This window comes from Pipistrellus hanaki (genome assembly GCF_964339955.1).
Source record: "Pipistrellus hanaki genome assembly, contig: scaffold_61, whole genome shotgun sequence".
Taxonomy (NCBI): domain Eukaryota; kingdom Metazoa; phylum Chordata; class Mammalia; order Chiroptera; family Vespertilionidae; genus Pipistrellus; species Pipistrellus hanaki.
The window spans coordinates 26,525-45,851 of NW_028182274.1; the positions used below are offsets into that span (position 1 = coordinate 26,525).

The following is a 19,327-nucleotide window of genomic DNA, read 5'->3' on the forward strand; positions in this document are numbered from 1 at the left end:
ATGGAGGAGGAGTGCGCTTGCCTCTGCTGCGTGGGCCTTCCGCAGGGATGCCAGTGTCGCCAGCACCACTGGGGACCAGCTGAGATGGCGGCAGCCGACAGCAAGCCGGCCCCAGCCCCCGAAGAGCAGCACGTGGCTGCGAACACCCCGGTGGCTGGGTCCTCTGCGGGCCGGGGAGGGACCAGGAGCCCCACGCCACCCCTCCTGCCCCCGCGCTGCCGCTCCCTGCAGGACCTGCCTCCAGAGCTGCTGGTGCAGATCTTCGCCTCGCTGCCCGGCACCGACCTGCCTCGCGTGGCCCAGACCTGCACCAAATTCCGCTGCCTCCTGCACGTGGACGGCATCTGGAGGCGGCGCTGCCGGGAGGAGTACGGCTGTGGTGGGGACTGGCGGGACCTGGAGACGGTGGGCGTGTCTTGCCGAGAGCTCTATGCGGAGCTGCTGCACCCTTACAGGCACATGCTGGGACTGTGGCAGCCGGATAACCAGCCCTACGGAGGGCTGCTGGGGGTGGCGGTGCACGGCCTGTGCATCTTCGGTTGGACGTACCTGCCTCTCCATGACCCCTCTGTGTGCGACGCGATGAAATTCAAGCCCGCGTTCAGGATTAGCCTGACGGGGAGGAAGCGGGCCACGGTGGAGTGCCTGCTGGGCCGCCGGGGGCCCCACCGCTGCCGCTGCCGGATTCGGAAGGACGGGTTCTCCACCCAGTGCCGCCAGCCGGGCCATCACAGGATCTCCGACTGGAGCACCCAGGAGCTAGGGACGTGGCTGAGGGAAGAATGGGGGCGGGTGCTGCCGGACGTTCTCCAGAACGACAGGCTGCGCTTCGTCCTGAGCAAGTTCGTCCGCCGTCGGTTCGACAACAGCTGGGCTTACCGCCGCCTCTACCTGCCCCCGAGCCAGCCGGGCGACCTCCTCAGGCCGGGCCTCTTCCAGGGCACCCACGACGTCTACAGCCTGGAGGTCGTCCTGCTCAGCTTCCACGGGGAGCACGCCAGGGTCACGAAGGTCACGGGTGACCGCCACGTCCCCGCCGGGCAGCAGGCGCTGGAGATCCACCTCGGGCGCCGCATCCCGCTGCCCCGTTGCTTCAGTGAGTACCCCCGCCTGATCCAGGAGGCGCACGAGCAGGTGATCCGGGAGCAGCAGCAGCAGCAGCGGGAAGACAGGACCGAGGGTGGCGAGGGCCGTGGCTGGCCGAGCCCCGAGCAGCCCGGTGTCGGGGAGTCCCCGGCGGCAGCTCTGGCAGAGCAGCCGGTGCAGTTTGTTCTGCCTGCAGGCATGAGCTCAAGAATCCAGAACTACCCCCGGAGCTGCAGGATGTGCTTCTACGGCTTCGCCTACACACAGCGCGTCCCGGGAGCCTTCCTCCTGTTCGACGAGGACCACTTCGGGCTCCTCTGGCTGTACCCCAGCGGCCTCAGCCTGTACCGCAGGGTCCAGGCCACCTTCCCGAATGCGGAGGCGCCGTCTGCACAGGCCTTCCAGGAGATGCTCGAGAACATTCAGTCCCCGTCCCCTGCCCTCGGGCCACCTTGGGGAGAAGAGGCGTCAGAGGAAGAGTAGCTTGCAAGCACTTTGGAGATTTGACCTTCTGACCAGATTATCCACCTTCCTGTTTGTTTGTTTTTAATCCTCACCGAGGGTATTTTTCCATGGATTGTTGGAGAGTGGAAGAGAGAGGAACCATTGGTTGCCTCCTGCATGATCCCTGACCAGGGCAGGGGATGGGTAAGGAGCCTGAAACTGAGGTAGAATCAAACCCTAGACCTTTCAATCTGCAGTCCCAGGTTCTATCCACTGAGCCAAACCAGCAAGGGCTGAGCATGTCTTTGTAAAAAGAAAGAAAAAGAAAAGATCCTAAAATTAGATAGCGGTAATTGCTAGATTGTTACAACTCTGAACATAATAAAAACCACTGAATTGTACATTTTAAAAGGGTGAATTTTATAGTATGTGAATTATATCTCAATAAAGCTGTTATAAAAAATAAAATAAAAAACATAAAATAAAAGTAACTCTGGGATTGACCCCAAAGATGCTGACAGTGTCTGTGTGCGTCCGCGCTGGCCGTGAGGAGGGACCCTTCCTGGCTGCTGGGCGCTGGGGCGTCCCTGCCGTCATTAGTGACCGTCCCCTCAGGCCTCCCCAGCCCTGCTCAGAGCTCAGCCTGAGAGGGTGGAGCCTCAGGCTGTGGAAGAGTTCCCACTGGATGTTCTCAGGGGCCCTGAGCTCTGGCCCAGAGCAACAGCAGCTCAGAGACACAGCCTCTCCCCTGCGGCAGAGGCCTGTGTTTCTCACCTCCTTCCCTCGGGACACGAGGCTGTGCTGGAGGGACCCTATTGTTCGTGGGACAGCAGCGGCATCGGAAGCGCCTGTGATGTTGGGGTGTCTGCACTCAGGGGCACCTCTCGTCTCGCTGGCCGGAGCTCTGCTTTGTCGAGCCAAACGCTCCATGAGGATGAAGCTGGCTCCTTCCCGGTCAGGTCCTCACGCCCCTGCTGGTTCCACGGAAGGTGCTCAGGATCTGTCTGCTGTCCTGCTAACTGCTTCCTGGGCCCAGGGAAACGCACGTGTGTGTGGTGTGTGGCTGGGTCTGGAACACTGCACCTGCCCATGGAAGCTCATACATGTGTGTGGGGTGTGGCTGGGTCTGGAACACTGCACTGGCCCATGGAAGCTCACACACGTGTGTGTGGGGTGTGGCTGGGACCAGGACACTGCACCTGCCCATGGAAGCTCATACATGTGTGTGGCATGTGGCTGGGCCTGGAACACTGCACCGGCCCACGGAAGCTCACACGTGTGTGGGGTGTGGCTGGGCTCTGGCCACCAGGCCACAACGTGGGGCCTGTGAACCTGTGGACGGAGGCTGAGGAGCCGGCTGCCTGCCCAGGTGCTCTCGCCCCGGACACTCCCACAGCTCAGCGATCAGCACATCCTCAGGTTTGGGGACCCAGAGAAAGAGTCCTTCCCTCAAAGCTGCCCGGCAGGCCTGGCTCAGGGGCTGAGCATCAACCTGTGAACCAGGAGGTCAGGGTTTGATTCCCAGTCAGGGCACAGGCCCGGGGTGCAGGCTCCATCCCCAGTGGGGGACATGCAGGAGGCAGCCGATCCATGGTTCTCTCTCATCATGGATGCTTCTTTCTCTCCCTCTCCCTTCCCCTCTGAAATCAATAAAAAAAAATCTGGGCGACACGGGTCCTAATTTTACACGTAATTAATGGCTTTTACGCCGAGTTTACGGTCGGAAGGACTTTGATGGCATGGCGCGTCCCGGGGCCTGTGCTTGCCGTCCTGTCTTACTTGGCAGCAGGAGGAGGTGTCATGTTCAAGGTCATCTGAAGGTCATGACCTCCGGCCTCCAAAGGGCAACCAGTGGGCGAGTGAGACTCGGGCTGGGTCTGTCCTGCCATAGGGAGCCGGGGCTGGCCCTTCCCGTCTGTTCTCCTCAGGAGCGCGGCCGTGGGTGCTGTGTGAGCTCACACACGCTCCGGGTGGCTCTGCCCGCCCATGGCAGACCGCTGCTATGAGCTCCCCTCTCGTCACCCAGGACGGAGGAGACGTAGAGTCCCCCTTCCCTCCAGGGGCTCAGCGTGGAGCAGGAACGCCCCTGCCCGGACCTCTGTTCCACGTTCTCATGAAGCACGGGGGCCTTCCCGTCGGGAGGCCGGAGCCCGGGGCACACCCCATGCTGGGGCGTCCGTTCTTTTCTCAGAAAACCACGTGGGTCCGCGTCCAATCGCCAGCATCAGGAGTGAGGGGCTCCTCATGTCGTCACCCCAGAACCTCACCAACGTGGCTGAGCCCCGAGCGCCGGGAGGGCGGGTGCCTGGAACCGTGTCTCCGGCAGCCTGAGGCTCTGGCCGAGATGTCTGAGCACCGACCTAGGAAACGGTTCGATTCCCGGTCAGGCCACATGCCTGGTTTGTAGGCTCGATCCCCAGTGTGGGGCGTGCAGGAGGCAGCCGATCCACGGTTCTCTCTCATCATTGCTGCTTCTCTCTCTCCATCTCCCTTCCTCTCTAAGATCAATAAAAACATATATATATTTGAAAATGCAATGGTTTGGAGCCTCTGAGAGGGAGGGTAGAGGCAGGCATTTGGGATAAGGTGGTGTCTCGGAGGCAGGCACGTCTCTTTACATAATTCCCACAGCTGTGCTGAGACTTGGTCTCCTCTGGCTCTGTTGTTGTTAATCCTCGTCCGAGGATATTTCCCATTGATTTTTAGAGAGAGTGAAAGGGAGCGGAGAGACAGAGAGAAACATGGATGTGAGAGAAACATATCAATTGGCTGCCTCCTGTAGGAGGCCAACCAGGGCCCGGACCAGGGAGGAGCCTGCAACTCAGATACGTATCCTTGACCGGAATTGAACCCAGGACCCTTAGGTCTGCAGGCCGACACTCTATCCACTGAGCCACACTGGCAGGGCTGCAGGGCTGTTTTATTATCTCTAATCGTCCCAAAGACCTCAGAGCTCACCTCCGCGGGCCTCGGCGGCCGGAGCTCAGCAGAGGCTCCGTCAGTGTCTGCACAAACGCACGTTTGGAAGGTGCAGGGAGGACACCTCGTTCCCGCTGACAGGTGTCCTAAATTCCCGTTTAAAACGCTCCCCGTGGTTTCTCTCTCGTTTTTGGTGAGTGATCACATTTCGAGGCTGAGAACGTAGCATGAAGACCACACGGTTTAATTGCCCACAGAGGACAGGACTGCACGTCAACATGGCTACACGAGATTTCTCTCGTTCCTTCACAGGAAATCAAAGAGCAAGACACCTCCCTTCTTTTTTTTACGGCAGATCTTGTCTGAAGTCAAAGACACACGAGCAGAAACATCCCACGGTTGTTAGAAAGAGAACCGGGTCATGAACTTTAAACTTAGCACCCGGCCACGGACAGCCCCACACCGTCAGTGCACAGAACAGACGGTTGTCCTTCCTCTTAGCCCGCTGTCACGTGACCCTGAGTTTGGGGGAGACGTGCCTCAGTCGGGCCCTTTGGCTGCGGTTGGTGTGGACGGAGCTGCTCTCCGCTGGGGGCCCCCGGGTCCCACCTCCTGCCCGCTGGGAGGCATTTGGGGTCTGGGTGGGGAGGGGGTGGGAGACACATGTCAGGTGGGTGCTGGGGGCAGACTGACAGTCCGCAGTCACTGTGCGTCTGACGAAGACGTTTCGAGCCGTTCTGGTGGGGGGACGGCTTCCAGGGGCTGCTGCCGGCCCCTCCCCGACGGGCCCCGAGTCTGTGGCAATGGGGGTGCAGGACCAGGGGTCCTGGTCCAGCGAGAACGTGGCCGTCACATGGGCCAGGACACGTCCTGGAGGAGGACACCGTTCGAGAAGGCGGAGCCGAGCTGGCCCACGGGCACGCGCTGCAGAAGCCTGTCAGACAGCTCAGCAGTGAGAGGTGTTTGCAGAGCTTTGTACTATTTGTGATTTTTGTCGGTGTTTAATTTTTTGTGTGAGTCCTGGTAACATTTTAACAACTATTTGCTATCCCATCTAAGAAAAGAGAAACATGCAAATGGACCATACCTCCACTACGCCCACAAGCCACACCCACAAGCCAATGAGGAGCGAGTATGCAAATTAACCCAACCGAGATGGTGGTTCATTTGCATATCCTGGCGCAGAGCGAAGACTGAGACAGAGTAGAAGGAAGCCGAGCGCTGCAGAAGGGGTGAAGCTGCGGAGAAGCAAGCGGGCGGGGCGGAGGGAGGGAAGCAGACCGCTGCTGGAGCCCCACTGCAGGAATCTTCCTGCAGCCGGCCTCTGGCTTAATTATCTGCATTGACGTGTCTGTATGCTTGTTTTTTCCATTGATTTTCAGAGAGAGGGAGTGAGCGAGAGAGACAGAGAGACAACCATGTGAGAGACACATCGGGTGGTTGTTTCCTGTGTGTGCGCTGGCCATGTCTGGGGATCAAGCCTGCAACTCAGCATGCCCCTGGGCACATGCTCTCAACTGAAATAGAACTGGGACCCTCCAGTCCTCGGGCCGATGCTCTATCCACTGAGCCGCACCGGCCAGGGTGATTTTATATCTCAGGGCTGCAGTCTTTTCCACAGAAGGGGCTCCCACACCGTGAGCTTCAGGCTCCACAAAGCCTGGGTCCCCCTGGGGTAAACCGAGTCAGAGTCACGCTTCCTTCGGCCCAAAGCAGGACTCAGCCAGCTGCTCCTTCTGTTTTTGAATGATTTGTTGATAAATATTGTTTTCCCCTTACTTAATTTTGTGTTAGAATTTCTAGACAAAACTTAGATCCTGTAAGTGGGGTTCAAGTTTTTAAAACACATCATATTTTTAAAAAATATATAATTTTTATTGATTTCAGAGAGGAAGGGAGGAGAGAAAAAGAGAAACATCAGTGATGAGAGAGAATCATGGACCGGCTGCCTCCTGCACGCCCCCTACTGGGGATGGAGCCCCCAACCCGGGCCTGTGCCCTGACCGGGAATCGATCCCTGACCTCCTGGCTCACAGGTCGGTGCTCAGCCACAGAGCCCCGCGGCCGGGAAGACTTCATATTTTACTTCTTGTTCACCGTTGCTGCGCAGACACCCAGCTGGTATTTTGCCGGCGGGGAAGCCAGCCTCTGAGCTGGTAAAGAGGCGGCAGAGGAACACGTTGGAACTGAGCCTCGTAATTGCGCTGGCGCTCGTTCAGACCGCCTGGCCGTGGCGGGTGCAGTGATGCCAGCCTTCCGCCCGGGCTCTCTCTGCCCCCGGCCGCCCGGGCTCTCTCTGCCCCGGCCGCCCACCCGCCCACACCCCTCTGTCCCGACGAGGCCGAGCGGGAGGGGACGTGCTCCTGTGTGCCTCCGGCAGGGCCGGCTTTGGGGTGTTTGCGGTTTAGGGGTGACGGGCACTGGCTCCCTGGCGGCTGAGCGGTGGCCACAGGACCTGGGTGCTGAGTCACCGGGGCCGGGCTGTGGGGCGGAGGGCAGCGCGGCCTCTGGGTCACCGCCCATTAGTGGGGAGGAGGCGGCTCAGCTCTGCATCGTACACGCGTCCCCGTCCGGGGCTCACCCTGCGGTCGCGGTGCCCCCGGAATTCACGCCTCGGCCGCGGTAGCCGGAGGAAAACCCTGAGGCAGGCTGGGGGGTCAGTGGGTCACACAGCCGCCCGAGCCTCAGGTGGCACGCTGCGTCCCTCCTGCAGGGCGCTGGCCGCCCGGGGACAACCATCAGGGCCAGGGCCGCCCACCCCAATTAGCCTTCTGTTTCCTTTCCTTCCTTCCTTCCTTCCTTCCTTCCTTCCTTCCTTCCTTCCTTCCTTCCTTCCTTCCTTCTTTTCTTTCTTTTTCTTTCTTTCTTCCTCCCTCTCTCTCTCTCTCTCCTTTCTTCTTTCTTTCTTTTTTTCTTTCTTTCTTTCTTTCTTTCTTTCTTTCTTTCTTTCTTTCTTTCTTTCTTTCTCTTCCTTTCTTTCTTTTTCTTTAAATAAGTCTTTATTGTTCGTATTACTATTACGGTTGTGCCTCTTGCTCTGATGGGTGGTGTTGCTCTGTGACTTCCCATTTGAGACTAAATGTCTGTGTGGAGAGGGGCGGGTTTGCTCCCTGCCCCGGGCGTGTGGCCCCGGAGAGTAAACAGTGTCCATTTAATTACCTGGCCCTCCCAGGCCATCAGCTTGGACAGGCGTCTGGCTTCATGCGCCTGATAGGAAATAAAACACACACACACACACACACACACACACACACAGACACACACATTGTAGGGTAAAATTCCACATGTGTTTTTCTGTTATTTTTTTTCAATATTTACTTCAAAAAGTTTATCAGACCCGCACATCACAGCTGTTTGATAATTTGTGTCTAGGATCAAGTCGCACATTTAACACTTTTAATTTAAACATTCTTATTTCTTCACAATGGCGCACTGGCTCCTCTGGGCAGGGGCGGCAGTGTGATGTCGGGGTCATGGGGAGAGGTCTGTGATAGGGAAACCTTCAGCCAGTTTCCAAACGGGGACTCTCAGCAGAGAAAAATAAATGAAAAGGGTCTTTTTGATGAGCCCGTCGCGTGGCCTTGCCCACTGCCCCCCACCCCCAAACCCTTTTAATTAAGGGCACTGGGTGCCCCCGGCCAGCAGGCTTGTGGGGGTCAGGTGTGGGTTCCCGTGTCCCAAGGTCTGTATGTGGTCTGAGTGCCCCCCACCCAGTCAGATCTCCCGTCACATCTGTGGGAACCCAGTAACCCCGACCCCGGTTCTGAGGGGGCCCGTGTGCTAAGCTTTCATCCACACGCTGACTCAGCATGGCTCATGCTGACTCAGCACAGCTCCTGGAGCTCCTGGTGTCCCTGCGTGTCCCTGCGTGTCTGCGGGCTCCGGGGCAGGAGGCTGGCACGGGGCTGGCCACGGCCCACGGGGCGCCTCAGGCCACGCGTGTCCGTGCCTTGTCCCACGTCCAGCCCCCCCTTTCCCCCCCGGCCTCGTCCAGGGAGGGGACCCCCCCTTCCCCCGGGACCCGCTGGGAGCGCCCTCCGCTGGAAAGACATCTGAGACAGCCGTTAACGAGCTTCCCGGACGCAGACGTGCCACGCGGTGTGCCGCCCCGCCCGCCCGCGGCCCGCCCGCGGGGGATAAAAGGGCGGCCGGGAGCAGCCACAGCACCAGCTCCTCCACCACCGCCACCTCCACCTCCTCCACCGCCACTCGGACAGCCACACGGACGCCATGCTCTGCAGCGGCTTCGGCAACTTCTCGGGCGCCGTCTTCCCCGGCTGCTACTGGGGCAGCTACGGCTACCCGCTGGGCTACAGCGTGGGCTGCGGCTACGGCAGCACCTACTCGCCTGTGGGCTACGGCTGCGGCTACGGCTACGGCGGCTGCCTGAACTACCGGCGGTACTGGCCCTACGGCCTGTACTGAGCACCGGCCGGCACCACTCCGGCTCCAGCCCGCCTCCGGCTCCCGTCCCCTCGCTCACCGGCTCCTGTCCCCCCACCGGCTCCCGTCCCCTCGCTCACCGGCTCCTGTCCCCCCACCGGCTCCAGCCGGCCTCCAGCTCCAGCTACCACCGGCTCCTGTTTCCCCACCGGCTCCCGTCCCCTCGCTCACCGGCTCCTGTCCCCCACTCACCCCGCTCACCCTGACCAGGACCAGGACGGAGATGAACGCTGAGGGCTGCCCGCAGCTCCCCGCCCGGGGGCGTCTGTGGGGACCTAGGCAGCAGCCTGGACCTCATACCCGCCTTCCCTCTGGGCGCTCCCCCAGCCTCCCCCCCTCCGGCCCCCCCGGGGTGAGGGAGGGCCCGTCCCAGCCTCAATAAACCTGTCTGACTGCGCAGAGCGCCTCCCGCGTGGCTTTCGTGTTGGGGTGCACACCTCCTGTGTGTGGGGTGGGGAGGGGGTAGAAGCAGCCGGAGCCCTGGCCGATGTGGCCCAGTGGATAGAGCGCTGGCCTGTGGGCTGAAGGATCCGGGTTCGATTCCAGTCAAGGGTACAGGCCTGGGCTGTGGGCTCGACCCCCAGTAGGGGGCGTGCGGGAGGCAGCCGATCCACGATTCTCTCTGACCATGGATGTTTCTATCTCTCACTCTCTTCCTCTCTGACATCAATGAAAATATATTAAAAAAAAAAAAATACAAACCACATATTAAAGAAAAGCAGCAGCGGGGACGCGGGGATTCCGGACCCTGAGTGACCTGCAGGGGGAGGGCTGGGGCTCCCTCCCCGGAGGCCGTGGGTCCCGCCAACGGCCAGGTCCTGCGCCCGGCGCCCTCCTCCCGCAGGGCCCGGGGGGGGGGAAGGGGGGATGTAAAACATCTTTGCTGTTGGGAGTATTACATCGGCTCCTTCCCCCACTGACCTCGTCCAGCCCCCGCCCCCGGCCCTCACCACCGATTGTCCGTGTCCATGGCTGTGCATGTGTGCACACATGTTTGTCGGTTCTCTCTCCCCCCGTCCCTGCCTGTTCAGTCATCTCCACATGAATGCAGGCGGCGGAGGGAGGGGATGACCTGACTGTTCACCTCCGTGTCCCTCTGGGACCCCTGCCCGGACCCTGCCCGGACCCTGCCCGGACCCTGCCCGGGACCCTGCCCGGACCCTGCCCGGGACCCTGCCCGGACCCTGCCCGGACCCTGCCCGGACCCTGCCCGGGACCCTGCCCGGACCCTGCCCGGGACCCTGCCCGGACCCTGCCCGGACCCTGCCCGGACCCTGCCCGGGACCCTGCCCGGACACTGCCCGGGACCCCTGCCTGGACCCTGCCCGGGACCCTGCCCGGACCCTGCCCGGACCCTGCCCGGACTCTGCCCGGACCCTGCCCAGGACCAGACGTGTCCTCTGTAAGTGTCCCGGCATCGGCCACGGACCAGCACACACAGGCAGTGGGGCCTGAGGGTGACTGGGGGGGCACCCCCTGTCACATCACCCCCTCCTCCTCCCTCCTCCTCCCCCCTCCAAGGTCCAGTCCAAGGCCCCCCAACTGCACTGCAGGGGCGTGGGGCGCTCAGTAAGTTTGTGGTTCCTGTCATGGCGACGCCTGGACACGGACGCCACCAGAGGCTTTGAGGACGCAGCAGCTTCTCACCGTGGGCTAGCCATCCTCACCGCGGGGCGGGCCGTTCTCACCGCGGGGTGGGCTGTTCTCACTGAGGGGTGGGCTGTTCTCACTGAGGGGCGGGCTGTTCTCACTGAGGGGCGGGCTGTTCTCACCGTGGAGGACCATCCTCACCACCGGGCGGGCCGTTCTCACCGCGGAGGACCGTTCTCACCGCGGGGTGGGCTGTTCTCACCGCCGGGCAGACCAGGAAGGCCCTATGTGGCCGTCCGTCAGGCTCAGGCCCTTCCAGCCGTCACGTCCCGGGGTGTCTTCCTCTACTGGGACCAGGAGGTCAGGGGACGGTTAATCCCCCCAGAGCCCGCAGGGGGCGCCTCTCTGTGGCCCTCGCCGTCCCTGGGAGAGGGGCCCGGGATGGCCGCTGTTAATCAACTCGGACCGCGTGGCCTTGGTCACGGCGCCCAGACCCCAACCTGGGGCAGCGCTCTCAGTGCTTTCCGGAAGGTGGAGGGGGGCCTCGGCTCCCGTGGGGGACACATCGGGGGACGGGGGGGGGCATAGCGGGAGAGCTGGCCTCCGTGGAGTCTGCGTCCTCTCACTGGGAGGCTGGCCTCAGCTCCTTGCTCCCGGGCTCCGGCTTCCCGTTTCCTCCCCCGTCTGGCCCGTCTGCTGCTGCCCAAGGACTGTTCAGCCATTCAACTGAGTGTGATGTCCACTGACCACCAGGGGGCAGATGCTCAATGCTCAGGCATGGAAACCTGGAGCAGACTGATGATTCTCAGAGGGAAGTGGGGAGGGCGAGAAGAGACTAACCAAAGATCTCATATGCAAACTAGAGGCCTGGTGCACAGATTCTTGCACCGGTGGGGTCCCTCGGCCTGGCCTGCAGGGATGGGGCCGAAACCAGCTCTCCGACATCCCCTGAGGGGTCCCGGATTGAGGGAGCATGTAGGCCAGGCTGAGGGACCCCCCGGGGCACGAATCCGTGCACGGGGCCTCTAGTGGATAGATACAGGAGGGGTGTCCTTGTAAGAAACATCGTTGGCCGCAGAGGGAGTGAAGAGGGAACAGAAGACCCCACGTGCCCGGGTAACAGTAGGAAGGCAGGAAACGGGGCCGGAGCCACAGCTGCCTGACAATTGCTCTCCCCATCTCTGAAATCAATAAAAACATCAAAAAGAACGTGATTTCCAGTTTCCAGGGAGTCTGTGTACTCCTGACGCCCAGACTCTGCAGGTTGTGGGCGACCCACGTTTCTGGGGGAATCGTCGGACACAGAATCGGCCGGGTGTTCCAGCAGGATCACGGAGCCCGCGTGGACACGTGTCCCGCCCCCACGTGGTTACACAGGATGACACAGTCAGTGACGTAACAGGGGACTGTCATGCCCGCGCCCCCCCCCCCCCCCCCCCCGCAGCCGGAGGCGCCCGTTAACACCGACCCCCCTGTTTACGAGCGTCTCCTGGGTGTGGAGCCCGTGGGGACAAGAGCCAGTTTCCGCCGATCACGGTAATCACGGCTGCCTGGGAGCGTACCCGGCCGTTCCCGCTCCACTCCGTGGGAACCGTCATCCGTCCCAGAGGCCACGGCCGAGCGCGGAAGCCGCTCCGCTGAAAGGAAAACACAGCGTGTCCGCTGTGAGGCCGGAGCCGCGCTGCCAAGGCCTGAGGCGCTGCTCTCTGCGCCCATCCGCCCTCCTCCCCTTCCCGCCGGCCAGCCCTGCCAACGCGCTGGCACTCCTCCTGGTGCTGCTTCCTCTGTTGGCTCCGCCCCCCCGGGCTCCAGGCCAGGACCCCGCCTCTCACCGGGCGAAACAGCCTCCAGAAACTCTCTCTGAGCCAGGGTCTCCGACAAGTTCATGCCAGATGGCACTGCAGAAGCCCATCTGTGTCCCATCAAATTCCATCTCCTGCTCTTACTTCCGTTCCCTTCCTCCCTCTTCCCTTCCCTCCGAATCCCCTCCAATCCATCCATTCCCTTTCATTCCTGCTTTTTAAAAAGATATTTTCATAGTTTTCAGGGAGGAAGGGAGAGGGAGAGAGAGATAGACACGTCAATGGGGAGAGAGAATCATGGACCGGCTGCCTCCTGCACGCCCCCTTGTCCGGAATCGAACCCGGGGCCATCATTCCACAGGCCGATGCTCTACCCACAGAGCGTGGCCAGAGGGGGCGGTGCAGAGCCACGCGGTCCACGGAGGAGGCAGATCCAGGCGGATGACGGGGTGGATGCTGGTGGCCGACGGGATGCTACATGAAGCATGATTCCTGAAGGTGTGGCCTGGGTGTGACAGAACAAAGGAAACTCGCGAGTCCACGCTAGGCCCGGGTGGCTCTGGGGTTGAACGTCCACCTAGGAACCAGGAGATCATGGTTTGATTCCCGGTCAGGGCACAGGCCCGGGTTGTGGGCTCGATCCCCAGGGTGGGGCATGCAGGAGGCAGCCAGTCCATGATTCTCATCATTGATGTTTCTATCTCTTTCTTTCTCTCTGAAATCAATAAAAATATTTTAAAATGTAAGTTAAACGAGTCCAATATATGGTGACAAAGATGATTTCACTGTGGGTGGAGGCACACAATGCTGTGTACAGAGGATAAAAATGTACACTTGAAACCGATGACTTTATTAACCTCTGTCACCCCAATAACTGTTTGGGGGCAAACAAGCATGGCTTATTCTTCATTTAATGTTTCTACACTCCTTTACCAGGAATAAACATGATTTTTGCATACCTCTATTTTTTTTAAAAATAAGCAATCAAGAGGCGTTTTCTCAAACACACCGATTTGGAGGTTTTTTATTTTCTGACCCACATACGCTGCTTATACTCTTGTTAACCTCACGGGAAGGTCCGACATCTTCCATCAGCAGATAGCAATCAGCAGCAATAACAGCAGCAGTTCCTAAGGCTGTGAAAATAAAGACCCTGACCCCGAGCGATGGCTCCCACAGCAGCGACTGGCGATGATGGCCCGGCAGAGACCACAGGGCGAGCAGGATGACGGCCTGGCAGAGACCACACCGCGAGCAGCCCCAGGGGGACAGTCCTGTTATCAACATTAGTGCAGGAAAACAAGGCCCCTGACAGGGAAGTGTCTGCCCCAAACCTAGGGAACCCGTAAGTTTAATAAAAAATGTGCAGGAGGCCAGAAGGGGGAGCCCTGGAGCACGGCCTCGGGCCAATCACAGAACCCAGAAGGAAGAAGTCAGATACAGTACCAGCAGGAGGGTGCCCGGCAGACTCTCTCCCTGCCCAGCAACAAGCCGGCCAATCGGAAGCCCCGCCCGCCCTGCACTCGCCTTCCCTCCAGTGGACATTCATGCAGTCACTGCCCGCTTTGTTTTTAAAGTCGGCTGCCTGGGGGCTCAGCCCCGAGGACACCTGGGTGGTGAGTGGCCAGGTGTGGGGGCCGGTTCGCCCGCCGATCCTGCCTGCTGCCCCTGCGCGGAGGGCGTCTCTCTGGACCCACGTGCCATGCCCCGGGCGTCCGGAGCTTTGTCTGGATTTGGAATTTTGTTTTACTTTTTCACGCAGTCACCCCCTCCCGGTGAGTCCCCGTTGGCTCCCTGTGTGTGGTTCGGTGTGTGGGAGCCCCTGAGCCACCGTTGGTTTGCAGGGAGGAGCCCGAGTCCGTGTCTCAGAGCAGCGGGTGGGAGACAGCCTGGTGGTGAGAGGCTCCAGGGACTCCGAGGGCGTGGGGCCACCGGTCGGGCCAGCCTCCTGTGTGTCCTGGGGAGCGGGGACCCCAGGGGCACCTGCGGGTGCGGGGAAGCTGGGTGAGGCAGGACCACCTGCAGGTGTGGCCTTAAGAGAGAATCCCGCCCGGCTGGCGTGGCTGCGTGTGGAGCGTTGACCTGTGAACCAGGAGGTCACGGTTTGGTTCCTGATTGTGTTGTGGGCTTGATCCCCAGTAGGGGGCGAGCAGGAGGCAGCCAATCAAATGATCCTCTCTCATCATGGGTGTCTCTCTCTCTCTCCATCTCTCTTCCTCTCTGAAATCAACAAAAATCTATTTAAAAAGAGAGAGAGAGAATCCCAAGCCTATCAGAAACAAAGGCTACATTCTTCGATGCTCTGCAGAGACGACTTGAAGATAAAATGACTAGGAAGCAGCTCAAGATGGATTTTACAACCTGGAAACGGAAAACACACACAAAGCAGCTCAACAACGAGCACCCAGGGGGCTGTGCGGCATCGGGTGTCAGTGTGGACGGACCGAGGCTCCCCTGGGGAGGAGGGGGGAGATTGGGGTGAGCCGGGAGGACAGCGGCGTCTCTGAGAGACGGATGCTTCGTCTCCTCATCTCTGGCCAGACCTGGCTGCCCCGTCTGAGGGGACGGGGACAGGTTGGTTGGAGGAATTGGTGCTATGGCCTCCTGGGAATGACCGTTAAACGTTGCAGGAAACACCCTCACTGCAGCCTCGTCCTGGACAAGAGGGGACAGCGAGGGGGACGGTGAGGCAGGATTGGGGTGTAAAGGCCTGGGTGCCGGCACTTCCTGTTGAGAATCTGAGCCAGCAGGGCCTCTTATTTACGGGTTAATTTTATACGATCGTGAAATAAAGTTAATCCCTTTCATAGGCTGACTCAGCATAAAGGATAAACAGCGGCTGGCTTCTCCTTTCCTTCCTTCCGGCAGGAGAGATGAGGCAACACTGACCGGGCGAGTCAGACCCCGGCCGACCCTAAGGCACCCGCTCCCTAAGGGACACACAGCACCCGCTCCTCTTCTCCTCCCTCCCTCCCTCCCTCCCTCCCTCCCTCCCTCCCTCCCCCCTCCCTCCCTCCCTCCCTCCCCCCTCCCTCCCTCCCTCCCTCCCCCCCTCCCCCCTCCCTCCCCCCTCCCTCCCTCATTGGCTCTCTCCCACATTCACCACAGGAGTGGGGAGTGCAGGTAAAGGAGGAGGAGGCCTCCCTGCTGCGGAGTTTGGTGGGAAATAGGAGCGAACTTGTGGCTGCTGTGACTGTCCACCTTCTCTCTGCAAATGGAACCGGGTCCCCCGGACGCTCAGTCGCACAGGAAAGGGGTTGTTATCCGACGCGGAGGCTGAGCAGAGGGCGGGAACGCTGTGGAGGCAGCGGTGGAGCCGCCTCCTGTCTGTCCATCTGTCTGTCTGTCCGGCCCCCTCCTCTGCTCTCCCCGCAGCCTCAGTGGAGTCGTGCTGTCCTGTGAGAGCCCTGGGGGAGGGGGAATGGGGTGAGGTCATTGTTTTCCCAGGTGGTTATAGGGGCCATAAAAGGCAGGGTGGAGGTTTACAGGGTGAGAGGCGGGGTCAATCCCAAGAGGGGGTGCTCACTGAGGCTGCCGCTGCGGCTCTGTGGGAGCTGGCCGTCTGAGGGCGGTCCGTCAGGAGGCCTCGGGCCTGTGTGATCACGGCTGGGAGGGCTGTGACCCCAAACCAGACCTGCCGGGAACGTGGGGCTCTCTGCTCCCAGGCGTGTGGAGGTAGCGCCCCCGCGGGGCGGGCAGAGGGAACGGAGCCTGTGCCAGGAGCTGCGGGCGGAACTCCAGGGGGTCTGGCTCCCCTCGCAGCCCCTGAGCCTCCGGTGTGACCGCCGCTCCGGCCTCGGCTTCTCTCCCCAAACTCCGGTCCGAAGCGTCTGCGCTTGGCCCCCAGCCTGCGGGCCGGGCTGGTGGGAGGCACGGCGTGGGGGAGGGGAAGTTGGGGAAACCCGTGAGGGGAGGTGAACATCCCGATGAGGGGGATTCTGAGCGTCTTCCCCGCCCTTGGGAGGACTCATGTTCATGGATCTTTGACTAAAACCTCTTTGTTATGATGTGTAGGGAGCAGTTATAGGGGTAAGCCTCAGACTGACCTGCTGGCAAAGCCGTAAACAAGTTCTAGCTCAGAGGGCACAGCCTTCAGCATAATTAAGCTTGATCTTGTGCCGGCTCCCTAGCTCTTTCCTGGGGAGCTAGTGGGCTGTGGGGGGTGCAGCAAGTGCTGCCAATACAAGTGAAACTTACAACAACATTGTAGATTACCTTGTTTGTTCCTGACTATAAAATAAACCATCAGGTTTGCCATCTGGATCTGTTCTGTGGCCTCAGCCAGACACAGAAGATCCACCTAGACCCAGCTTTTTCTCTTTGTCTGTCTTTTCTTCATCCTTCACCAGCCCTCCCTCAGGCTCACCGAACCCTTGGTTGTCCTGGCGTGGCACAATGATGAGACTTAATCAAGTAGCAAGACATCTTCGTGGTTGTTCCTCAAAGTAAAATCTGTTTCTACAGTGCCCCTGCCTTTACCGCTCCTGAGATTTCAGAGAAACCATGCCAGTTTCTTATGGGACTGCAGCCTGAGGTTCCCAGATGAGATGCTTTATACCCACCTCGGAGAGCCGTCCTCCAGCTGCTGCCTCTGTACACGCGTCCACAGGTGTCACGTAGGCGCTGGGCTCTTAGGAGCAGACCGGCATACAGACGGGGTCAGTGGGGGCGAGAAGAGGCCGTGTGGAGAGCACATACATGTGCCGGGAGGAACCCCACGCTGTGAGGTTATCACGTTAAGGTCACCATAGCCAGCGTCTCGGTGCAGAGAGGATGGGTATTTAACATGGGCATCAGGGGAGAATGTGAAACTGTGTGCGAAACGACGAGGGGACGGGAATCACGTGTGTTGAACGCAGTTTCTACACCAGGAACACGCAATAGGCGTGAAGCATGTGAGGAACAGGTGTGTAAAATGTTTAGACTGGTGACTAAGAGAACTCAAGCTCATGTGCATGTATCTTATCCTATCTAATAGAAGGGTAATATCTTATCCTATGTAATAAAAGGTTAATATCTTAACCTATCTAATAGAAGGGTAGTATATAATAAAAGGGTAATGTCGTATCCTATCTAATAGAAGGGTAATATCGTATCTTATCTAATAAAAGGGTAATATCGTGTCCTATCTAATAGAAGGGAAGTATACAAATTGACCCTTACAGCAGAACAATCAGAAGGACCAGAATGACCATTGAAACTGAGCCTCAGGATGCTCAGACCATTGACTGGTTACTGTGAGGCACACTGACCACCTCTCTGTCCCTTCCCCTGGTCGGCAGGCACCCATCACCTGATGGCCACCCACTGTGGGGGCAGGGCTGGCGAGCGGGCAGGAACAGCCCACCTCTTGGTCCTTCCCCTGGCTGTCAGACACTGATCACCTGATGGCGAATGGGGGGCGGGGTGGGGGTGGGGAGGCTGGCTGCAGGCAGCTGGGGAAGACAGCCTTGAGCACAGGCCAGGCCCGCAGGCCGCACCCGCACATGGATTTTGTGCACCGGGCTTCTAGCAGGTTATAAGCAGTGACCAGCATTTGAGCTTCACCATCTTTTTGGGGAAGAGGGGATGCTGATTGAGCCCAAACCGTGTGCCGGCACTGCGCTCTGAGAGGCTGGTTCAGGGACAGGCAGAGACCATGTGCTGCCATGACCAGTCGGCACCCAGAGATCAGACAGACGTATGAGGAATGACGCAACCAAGATGGAAGATGTTCTAATCTCGGTGATTGGATTAGAAGCCAGGGGCATGCGGGAGTTTACAACTGAGTCAGTATGTGGTCATGTGATGGCCTCAATCATGAACTTTCATCATGTGTCTGACTCTCTGTCTCTATCTTTGTCTTTATCATCCCTGCCCCTATCCCTATCCCTATCCCTGTCCCTGTCCCTAATCCTTTCCTTCTCCCTCTCCTTCTCCTTCTCCCTCTCCCTATCCCTGTCCCTATCTCTATCTCTGTCTCTGTCTCTGTCTCTATCTTTGTCTTTGTCTCTATCTCTATCTCTATCTCTATCTCTATCTCTAATTTATCTATCTATCTATCCATCCATCCATCTATCATCTATCTCATCTATGTATCTATCTGTCATCTATTTACCTATCTATATACCTGTCTGCCCACCAACCTATCTATCTATCTATCTATCTATCTATCTATCTATCTTTATATCTATCTATCTATCTATCATCTATCATCTATCTATCTATCATCTATCTATCTATCTATCTATCTATCTATCATCTATCATCTATCTATCTATTGTCTATCACTAATTTACAGGCATCTTCTTGCCGATTGCTATGGTTCAGCTGGGGCTGTAAACATAAAATTAGAAAATATTTAGAGGAAATAAAGAAATAAGTTAAGCAGCTTACACACTTTCGGGGAGCGGCAGGAATTTGAACACCCCAAACCAGCAAGTTCTCTTCCCTGCCCCTGGGCCTCTCTGGCTTCGATGGGAAGCTGCTCCGTGTGGCACCAAAGCAGCTCGCCTGGGCCGTGCCTGCAGGGGCTCTGATCCCGGTCTGTCCTGGGCCTCCCTGAGACAGCCAGGGAGAAGGATGCTCTGTAATAAAACTGTCTCCGAAATAATGAGCACATCCCACGCAGAGCGGCTTGGCTGTCCGTGGTGACTGGCGCGTAGCATGTCACTGTTTGAATGCTTGCTGGCTCAGTCAGGAGGAATGGCATGCGTGCCGGCGCCGGACGGTATATAAGGGCCCAGGGCAGGAGGGGGCTCACACCCAGAACCACCTCCCGAAGCACAGCCGAGCTCGCTCCTCCTGACAGCATGTGTGGCAGTTACTATGGCAACGCCTGTGGCTACGGCTGTGGCTACGGATCTGGCTACGGCTGTGGCTACGGATCTGGCTACGGCTGTGGTTACGGATCTGGCTACGGCTGTGGCTATGGATCTGGCTACGGCTGTGGCTACGGATCTGGCTATGGCTGTGGCTACGGTTGTGGCTACGGAAGAGGCTATGGCTGTGGCTACGGCTACAGGCCATTGTGCTACAGAAGATGCTACTCCTCTTGCTGGTAG

At 59.1% G+C, this 19,327-nt stretch overlaps 3 protein-coding genes across 3 annotated transcripts; all 3 read left to right on the forward strand.

The window, feature by feature from the left end:
- Positions 1 to 1,569, forward strand: LOC311616116 (F-box only protein 31-like; the record flags this gene model as incomplete). The annotated part of the gene is made up of 1 exon (XM_084907340.1): positions 1 to 1,569. The coding sequence occupies one exon, from the start codon at positions 1 to 3 to the stop codon at positions 1,567 to 1,569; it is 1,569 nt and encodes a 522-aa protein (XP_084763466.1).
- A 7,110-nt stretch (positions 1,570 to 8,679) lies between these two features.
- On the forward strand, positions 8,680 to 8,874 carry KRTAP8-1 (keratin associated protein 8-1; the record flags this gene model as incomplete). Its single annotated transcript, XM_084907328.1, has 1 exon — positions 8,680 to 8,874. One exon carries the CDS (start codon positions 8,680 to 8,682, stop codon positions 8,872 to 8,874), a length of 195 nt encoding a protein of 64 aa, XP_084763454.1.
- A 10,201-nt stretch (positions 8,875 to 19,075) lies between these two features.
- On the forward strand, positions 19,076 to 19,327 carry LOC311616106 (uncharacterized protein; the record flags this gene model as incomplete). The annotated part of the gene is made up of 1 exon (XM_084907331.1): positions 19,076 to 19,327. The coding sequence occupies one exon, from the start codon at positions 19,076 to 19,078 to the stop codon at positions 19,325 to 19,327; it is 252 nt and encodes an 83-aa protein (XP_084763457.1).